The sequence below is a fragment of the Centroberyx gerrardi genome, chromosome 24 (assembly GCF_048128805.1).
Source record: "Centroberyx gerrardi isolate f3 chromosome 24, fCenGer3.hap1.cur.20231027, whole genome shotgun sequence".
Lineage (NCBI taxonomy): Eukaryota > Metazoa > Chordata > Actinopteri > Beryciformes > Berycidae > Centroberyx > Centroberyx gerrardi.
In genome coordinates this window covers 24,351,221-24,361,385 of record NC_136020.1, presented here as the reverse complement: position 1 = coordinate 24,361,385, position 10,165 = coordinate 24,351,221, and the positions used below count along the sequence as shown (strand labels likewise).

Here is a 10,165-nt window from a genome sequence, read left to right as displayed (position 1 = left end):
AAGACAGCAGTCGGTCACTTCTCTATAAGCTCCGCCCCTCTCTGTATGAGCAGAGAGGGAGAGAGAGAGAGAGAGAGAGAGACGCGTCCTTGAAGAAATAACTGTAGGTTTTCCCAACAGAGAGACAGACGGAGAGACAGTCTTGTCAAACTGTCTCACCCTCGGACCAGGAGTCATGTCTCTGTTCCGGTGTGCGGACTGAGAGCGACAGACTGACAGACAGACAGACAGACAGACAGACTGACAGACCGGCAGGCAGACAGACAGGTAAGAGCGGCTCCGGGTCCGGTATTGATCAGTTACCGGCCGGTTGATGGACACTGTTGACTCATCGATTAATGATCAGCGAGAAATGACTATAATATTCCTATAATAATCCTATAATATTACTGTAACACTCCTGTAGTGTGTGTGTGGTTCTCAGCAGAGTTCTGTGACTTTACATCGTTCTTTATGGTATTTTTATCTGTTATGGAATCACTCTATAGTATTCCTATAGTATTCCTATAGTGTGTTAAAGTGGCTGTTAACTTATAGGAGCCTGATAGTCTACTTTACTTTTCTTGTGATATTTATCTTTCTAAAATCGACCATAGTTGTTTTCGGTTATTTTCACAAAACCCAAACTAACACAGAGAGTCACAGTTTATCTGATATGAAGGAAATCTGCTTCAGCTGCAGCAGAAACACTTGAGACAGGAACCAGATTTAACCGAACTGAACTGAACTGAACTGAACTGAACCGAACTGAACTGAACTGAACTGAACTGAACTGAACTGAACCGAACCGAACCGAACCGAACCAAACTAAACTAAACTAAACTAAACTAAACTAAACTGAACTGAACTGAACCGAAATGAACTGAACTGAACTGAACTATAAACTGAACTAAACTAAACTAAACTGAACTGAACTGAACCGAACTGAACTGAAATGAACTGAACTGAACTGAACTTAACTAATCTAAACTATAAACTGAACTGAACTAAACTAAACTAAACTAAACTGAACTGAACTGAACTGAACTGAACTGAAATGAACTGAACTGAACTTAACTTAACTTAACTTAACTTAACTAATCTAAACTATAAACTGAACTAAACTAAACTAAACTAAACAAGCAAATAGTAAACATGTTGTCCCGCACCAGTGATGCAGTTCCACCCTTGGGTCAGTCAGTGATTGCTGAGTGAACTTGAAATATGAGTGAAATTGTAAAAGCATGTTGGTATGGGACAATGAAAGGACAGATTGACCATATATTTCTGTTGCCTACTCTCCTCAGAATTAGGCTTACAAGTTATATCTTGAAATGTAGTAACTGTAATTTTCCTGTTTTTACTCAATACAGCACAAAATATAAGAACTACAATACGCAATAAATACAATCCGTACATTACACAATGTACACTACAATTTATAATACAATATACAATATAACATCAGACATCACCAGGAGCGTGAGTGTTATGAATAATATAAATGCTAAATGCTAAGTGATATATGGTATTGCACAGTAGTGGTAATATGATATAAGTCAACACTGACGGCACAGTGGTGCAGTGATGATGCAGTAACAGTCCAACAGTCCAACAACTGTACAGTAACTACAGTGTCTGGTGGTTAGAGGTTTGCCCAAAAATTCTCCACTGACTCTCACTTCAACACATCGACCCAGTCTGATGTCTCCAGGTGTGCAGTGTGTGTAGACTGTTATGTTACCTATGATAACTTTAACTGTGTTGCTTTACCACTGAGTCCCCATTCATTGTCAATGCTGCCCCCTAGTGGCACAAAGTCAACTGAACTAAACTAAACTATAAGCTGAACTAAACTAAACTAAACTATAAACTAAACTAAACTATAAACTGAACTAAACTAAACTAAACTAAACTAAACTAAACTAAACTAAACTATAAACTAAACTAAACTATAAACTGAACTAAACTAAACTAAACAAAACTAAACTATAAACTGAACTAAACTAAACTAAAGTAAACTATAAACTGAACTAAACTAAACTAAACTAAAGTAAACTATAAACTGAACTAAACTAAACTAAACTAAACTATAAACTGAACTAAACTAAACTAAAGTAAACTATAAACTGAACTAAACTAAACTAAACTAAACTAAACTATAAACTGAACTAAACTAAACTAAACTAAACTAAACTATAAACTGAACTAAACTAAACTAAACTAAACTATAAACTAAACTAAACTATAAACTGAACTAAACTAAACTAAACTAAACTATAAACTAAACTAAACTAAACTAAACTATAAACTGAACTAAACTAAACTAAACTATAAACTAAACTAAACTATAAACTGAACTAAACTAAACTAAACTAAACTATAAACTGAACTAAACTAAACTAAACTAAACTATAAACTGAACTAAACTAAACTAAACTATAAACTAAACTAAACTATAAACTGAACTAAACTAAACTAAACTAAACTATAAACTGAACTAAACTAAACTAAACTAAACTATAAACTGAACTAAACTAAACTAAACTATAAACTGAACTAAACTAAACTAAACTAAACTATAAACTAAACTAAACTAAACTAAACTATAAACTGAACTAAACTAAACTAAACTGTGAACTAAACTAAACTAAACTAAACTAAACTAAACTGTAAACTGAACTAAACTAAACTAAACTAAACTAAACTATAAACTGAACTATGAACTGAACTAAACTAAACTAAACTAAACTAAACTAAACTGTAAACTGAACTAAACTAAACTAAACTAAACTAAAATATAAACTGAACTATGAACTGAACTAAACTAAACTGAACTAAACTATAAACTGAACTAAACTTAACTAAACTAACTAAATATAGTTTTTCTTATTAATTTCTATCAGAAAATGTTGAATCTTAATTGTTATTCTGAATCATTTTAATCACAAAATGAAGACCTCCAGCAAGCTGACAGAGCTAGCCTATAATGTGATGTAATGGATCCTCTGGCGGCCATATTGGAGGTCTTTGTTTCTGACTGAACTGATCATTTCATCACTGATCCATCTGATTGATTTAGTGTTTAGATAATGTCAGCTTGTTAGCTAGCTAACCATAGCATCTGGTCAGCTAACATCACTGTCTTGTTGTTAACACATCTGATTAGCACACTAGCTAATGTAGCTAGTAGCAGCTAGCGTTAGCATGTTCACATTAACATCAGTGTGTTTGCCGGCTAGTTAGCTAGCTAACAGTTTGTTCAGGTTAACTGAGCTGACTCTTCTCAAGCTACAACTCAGAGTGTTTTGGAGTAGAGACTAGGGCTAAAGACAAGACAGTTTACTGTGTCACAGTAACCAAATCCACCTTATCACACTATTCACTTTTACTGAGAACGTTACTGAATGGATCTACAGCCACACCACAACAAGCTGACTCAGCTGCTCTCTGCTTCTAGCTGCTTCATACAGATTTACACTTTATTAACTAACACACAGTTCTACACATTTACACTTTATTTGATCCAGATAGAGGAGCAGAACCAACAAACTACACTAACAGAGTGACATCAAGCTCTTCTGCGGCACTCTGCCACAATATCGGCACAGAAGCCACAAAATCAAAAGTTGGTCAGTGTATAGAACTCGATCCAAATCTAATGCTCCGATGTGCATCATGTCAGAGCAGCAGCAGAGTCTGGAAGTGAAATTCCACCATTTGCTCCTGTGTTAGTATCCAGCTGTGATGTCATCGTAGACATCACAGCTACTTCTGACCGATCAGCTCTGTCCAATCAGGTGTAATTCTGACAGCCGATGAAGCGCAGTACGCCTGCGCGACCTGAGCGGCGGGCGGCGAGCTGATGAAGAGTTGTTAGGGTCAACTCGTCTGTTTCTGTGATCCTCACTTCCTCTGTGTTCCTCCTCCAGGTGGCAGCAGTGATGTCATCTCTCCTCCTCCTCTTCCTCCTCTTCCTCCTCCTGAGCCCCGCCCCGGCGCTGGAGTTCCGTTACCATGACAACGGAGAGATGGAGCGCTACCTCCTCCAGGTCAACGCCTCCCACCCCGACATCACACACCTGCACAGCATCGGCCAGTCTGTCCGGGGTAACACACACACACACACACACGCACATGCACACACACGCACACACACGCACACACACGCGCACACACACGCGCACACACACATGGTTGGACCCATGCCAGGTGGTGTCCTGGATTAACTCAGATTAGCTGTGTGTGTGTGTGTGTGTGTGTGTACAGTGTGTGTGTGTGTGTGTGTGTGTGTACAGTGTGTGTGTGTGTGTGTGTGTGTGTCTACAGTGTGTGTGTGCGTGTGTGTGTGTGTGTGTACAGTGTGTGTGTGTGTGTCAGATTAGTGAGATTAGCTCTCCCAGATTAAATGAAGCTCTTCTCCTCACTTGAAACTCCAGTTTTCTGATGCACAGCTCTAACCAGTCAGTTAACCAGTCAGTTAACCAGTCAGTTAACCAGTCAGTCAGTTAACCAGTCAGTAAAGCAGTCAGTCAGTTAACCAGTCAGTTAACCAGTCAGTTAACCAGTCAGTCAGTTAACCAGTCAGTAAAGCAGTCAGTCAGTTAACCAGTCAGTTAACCAGTCAGTCAGTTAATCAGCCAGTTAACCAGTCAGTTAACCAGTCAGTTAACCAGTCAGTAAAGCAGTCTGTCAGTTAACCAGTCAGTTAACCAGTCAGTTAACCAGTCAGTAAAGCAGTCTGTCAGTTAACCAGTCAATTAACCAGTCAGTCAGTTAATCAGCCAGATAACCAGTCAGTTAACCAGTCAGTCAGTTAATCAGCCAGTTAACCAGTCAGTTAACCAGTCAGTTAACCAGTCAGTAAAGCAGTCTGTCAGTTAACCAGTCAATTAACCAGTCAGTCAGTTAATCAGCCAGTTAACCAGTCAGTTAACCAGTCAGTTAACCAGTCAGTCAGTTAATCAGCCAGATAACCAGTCAGTTAACCAGTCAGTTAACCAGTCAGTCAGTTAATCAGCCAGTTAACCAGTCAGTTAACCAGTCAGTCAGTTAATCAGCCAGATAACCAGTCAGTTAACCAGTCAGTTAACCAGTCAGTCAGTTAATCAGCCAGTTAACCAGTCAGTTAACCAGTCAGTCAGTTAATCAGCCAGATAACCAGTCAGTTAACCAGTCAGTCAGTTAATCAGCCAGTTAACCAGTCAGTTAACCAGTCAGTTAACCAGTCAGTAAAGCAGTCAGTCAAACTTTGACTTGCAAATGACCCCCCCCCACACACACACACACACACACACACACACACACACACACACACACACACACACTCAGGATACTGGATGCTTGACGCTCTGTGTCATGGTTGCCATGGCGACACCCGAGAGTTTATCAGTCAACCATCACGCTCGCTCTCTCTCTCCAGTTTACATGATACTCGCTCGTCCAGAGTGACTCTCTCTGCTCAGTGTCTGTTGCTTTTCCTTCAGACTGAACGTCCATCTGGTTTCACTCCATCATCCTGCTGAGAGAGAGAGAGAGAGACAGAGAGAGAGAGAGAGAGAGAGACAGAGAGAGAGACAGAGAGACAGAGAGAGAGACAGAGAGACAGAGAGAGAGACAGAGAGACAGAGAGAGAGAGAGAGAGAGAGAGAGAGAGAGAGACAGAGAGAGAGAGAGAGACAGAGAGACAGAGAGAGAGAGAGAGAGAGAGAGAGAGAGACAGAGAGACAGAGAGAGAGACAGAGAGACAGAGAGAGAGAGAGAGAGAGACAGAGAGACAGAGAGAGAGAGAGAGAGAGAGAGAGAGACAGAGAGAGAGAGAGAGACAGAGAGAGAGACAGAGAGAGAGAGAGAGAGAGACAGAGAGACAGAGACAGAGAGAGAGACAGAGAGACAGAGAGAGACAGAGAGAGAGACAGAGAGAGAGAGAGAGAGAGACACACTTTAATTAACAAGCATGTACACCAAACAAAAAATGGTAAGATATTCACTTGTTTTATTGATTTCAAGAAAGCTTTCGACTCGATTTGGCATGAAGGGCTCTATTACAGACTTCTGCATTGTGGTATAGGGGGCAAAATGTATGATCTGGTTAAATCAATGTATTTGGAAAATAGGTGTGCTGTTAAAATTGGAGACAAACAAACTGAATTCTTCACCCAGAGAAGAGGTGTTCGCCAGGGTTGCAACTTAAGTCGGACTTTATTTAACGTGTATATAAATGAACTTGCTGTTCAGTTGGATCAGTGTGCTGCTCCTGGCCTCTCCCTCCTAGATAGAGAGGTGAAGTCTCTGTTTTATGCTGATGAGCTTGTTCTGCTGTCTGCTACTGAACAAGGACTACAGCAACAGCTGGACATAGTAGAAAAGTACTGTCAGAACTGGGCCCTGGCAGTAAATATGAAGAAAACTAATGTCATGATTTTTCAAAAACGCCCAAGATGTCAGGAGAACAAATACCAGTTTACCATAAATGATCATATCATTGAACATAGTATGAGTTATACCTACCTTGGTATAACCATAACAGCATCAGGGAGTTTCAACATGGCAGTGAATGCACTAAAAGAAAAAGCTCGAAGAGCTCTAAATGCAATTAAGAGAAAATTTTATAATTTCCAAATTCCAGTTAAAATCTGGCTTAAAATATTTGATAGTGTGATCCAGCCCATTGCGCTGTATGGTAGTGAAGTCTGGGGTCACTCAGTCATCACAGCTTCACCCGCTGGGAGAAACATCCAACAGGATCTTTACATGCACAATTCTGCAGATACATTTTACACGTACACAGAAACACACCAACAAACGCATGTAGAGCAGAATTAGGCAGATACCCACTGATAATTAACATTCAAAAGAGAGCACTCAAATTTTTTAATCACCTTAAATCCAGTTCCCCTAGACAGCCTCCATTCCAAAGCCCTCCAAACCCAAGAGCTGAGCCCAGAAAAGAGTCCACTATGTCAGCTGGTGCTGAGACTAACCGGCCCTCAGACACACTCTGACCAGCTCACACCAACACTGCTGCACCAACACCAACCAGAGTAAACCACATTATAACACAATATAAAGAAACCTATTTGGAACATTGGAAAGAAGAAACTAAAAGCCAAAGTAGATCAGAATGTTATCTGGCCCTAAAAAGAGATTATGAATTGGCAGAATATCTCTCTACTGTCAGAGATAGGAAGCAGAGACAGATCCTCACCAGGTTCAGGCTCAGCGACCACAAATTGGCGATCGAAAAAGGACGACACAAAAAATCATGGCGACCAAAAGAAAACAGAATATGTGGTCACTGTCGGACAGGTGAGGCTGAGACAGAGATGCACTTCCTCCTACAATGTAAAACATTCGATGAAATAAGGAACGTTTACTTTAACAAGTTCAACTCTGTAATTTCAGATTTCAAAGAGCTTAATGACCTCTCAAAATTAAAAATACTCCTAGGAGAAGGAGACAGGGCATATCTTGCTGCCCAATATGTATCAACATGCCACAACCTGAGGGACAGTGAGTGACCTAGACACACACACACACACACACACACACACACACACACACACACACACACACACACACACACACACACAGTATGATGTGATCTGTTGAAATGTAATTGGGGAGATGGTCACTGAATGAATGACTCTGTTCCTATAGGATCCATAACATTACTGTTAACTGGGGATTCATTTCAATATGGCTGCTGTCCCCCTTCATCCTTCCCTAAACATAAACCCTCATCAGCACTCACACACACACACATGCAGAGGATATACTGTATATATATAATTAATATGTAGCAATCTTAATGTTGTGTTCATATTGTTTTGTTTCATTGATTCTTGATGCTTTGGCAATATTGTTGTTGTGACATTCATGCCAATAAAGCAAAATTTGAATTTGAATTTGAATTTGAGAGAGAGAGAGAGAGAGAGGGAGAGAGAGGGAGAGAGAGAGAGAGACAGAGAGAGGGGGACAAAGAGAGAGAGAGGGAGACAGAGAGAGAGGGAGAGAGGGAGAGAGACAGAGAGAGGGGGACAAAGAGAGAGAGAGGGAGAGAGAGAGAGACAGAGAGAGGGAGAGAGAGAGAGAGAGAGAGAGACAGAGACAGAGAGAGGGGGACAAAGAGAGAGAGAGGGAGAGAGACAGAGAGAGGGGGAGAGAGACAGAGAAACAACATCAGGCTCCGCCCCTTCACCTCTCCTGACTGTTTCCCCTCGTTACCTTTCCATCCCTCTGTCCTGATCCCTGTGTGTGTGTGTGTGTGTGTGTGTGTGTAGGTGTGTGTGTGTGTGTGTGTGTGTGTGTGTAGGTGTGTGTGTGTGTGTGAGAACCCGCTGTTGTCTTGCTAAACTGTCATGTTAACTCCACAGCTAGCCACGCCCCTTCCACAGGTAGATACCCCTCCACAGGTAGATACCCCTCCACAGGTAGATACCCCCTCCACAGGTAGATACCCCTCCACAGGTAGATACCCCTCCACAGGTAGATACCCCCTCCACAGGTAGATACCCCCTCCACAGGTAGATACCCCTCCACAGGTAGATACCCCCTCCACAGGTAGATACCCCTCCACAGGTAGATACCCCCTCCACAGGTAGATACCCCCTCCACAGGTAGATACCCCCTCCACAGGTAGATACCCCCTCCACAGGTAGATACCCTTCTCCTTCATGTTACTGTGGTGACTCATGAACTGTACTGCAGTTTTACTGTGTGTGTGTGTGTGTGTGTGTGTGTGTGTGTGTGTGTGTGTGTGTGTGTGTGTATTGCAGGCTTGCTGAGACTTGTAGAGCTTCATTCATTCAACTGCTGGACTGAGACAAATAGTTCACTGGTTCACTATTGAACCGGTTTATAGTTGAACTGGTTGAAAAGGTTCACTATTGAACTGGTTCACTATTGAACTGGTTTACCGTTGAACTGGTTTTCTATTGAACTGGTTTACTGTTGAACTGGTTTACCGTTGAACTGGTTTACCGTTGAACTGGTTCACTATTGAACTGGTTTACCGTTGAACTGGTTTACCGTTGAACTGGTTTACTGTTGAACTGGTTCACTGTTGAACTGGTTTACCGTTGAACTGGTTTACCGTTGAACTGGTTCACTATTGAACTGGTTTACCATTGAACTGGTTTACCGTTGAACTGGTTTACCATTGAACTGGTTCACTATTGAACTGGTTTACCATTGAACTGGTTTACCGCTGATCTGGTTCACTATTGAACTGGTTTACTATTGAACTGGTTTACCATTGAACTGGTTTACTATTGAACTGGTTTACCATTGAACCGGTTCACTATTGAACTGGTTTATAGTTGAACTGGTTCATCGTTGAACTGGTTCACTATTGAACTGGTTCACTATTGAACTGGTTTACTATTGAACTGGTTTACAGTTGAACTGGTTTACCATTGAACCGGTTCACTATTGAACTGGTTTACTATTGAACTGGTTCATCGTTGAACTGGTTCACTATTGAACTGGTTTACTATTGAACTGGTTTACAGTTGAACTGGTTTACAGTTGAACTGGTTTACCATTGAACTGGTTCATCGTTGAACTGGTTCACTATTGAACTGGTTTACTATTGAACTGGTTTACCATTGAACTGGTTCACTATTGAACTGGTTTACCATTGAACTGGTTCACTATTGAACTGGTTCACTATTGAACTGGTTTACCATTGAACTGGTTCACTATTGAACTGGTTCACCATTGAACTGGTTCACTATTGAACTGGTTCACTATTGAACTGGTTCACTATTGAACTGGTTTACCATTGAACTGGTTCACTATTGAACTGGTTCACTATTGAACTGGTTTACCATTGAACTGGTTCACTATTGAACTGGTTCACTATTGAACTGGTTTACCATTGAACTGGTTCACTATTGAACTGGTTTACTATTGAACTGGTTTACCATTGAACTGGTTTAACTGCCTCTGAATGACTTTTACTGTGGAAAATGTTTGTTTTCACACTCGTCTATTTCAATATAAAATATCTTTATCTTTACAACTGTTGTACAATATCTGTCTGTCTCTCTCTCTACCTGTCTGTCCCTCCCTCTACCTGTCTGTCTCTCTCTCTCTGCCTGTCTCTCTCTCTCTACCTGTCTGTCTCTCTCTCTACCTGTCTGTCCCTCCCTCTACCTGTCTGTCTCTCTCTCTACCTGTCTGT

The 10,165-nt window shown here is 40.9% G+C and overlaps 1 protein-coding gene across 1 annotated transcript in view; it reads left to right on the top strand.

Moving 5' to 3' along the window:
* The first annotated feature begins 138 nt into the window (after nucleotides 1-138).
* cpm (carboxypeptidase M) overlaps nucleotides 139-10,165 on the top strand; it is a 23,377-nt gene continuing 13,350 nt past the window's right edge. The window contains exons 1-2 of the mRNA XM_078281938.1: nucleotides 139-267; nucleotides 3,912-4,089. Of these exons, the coding sequence (XP_078138064.1) occupies nucleotides 3,924-4,089 (166 nt within the window). The 5' untranslated portion in view covers nucleotides 139-267; nucleotides 3,912-3,923. The remainder of the gene's footprint in view (nucleotides 268-3,911; nucleotides 4,090-10,165) is intronic.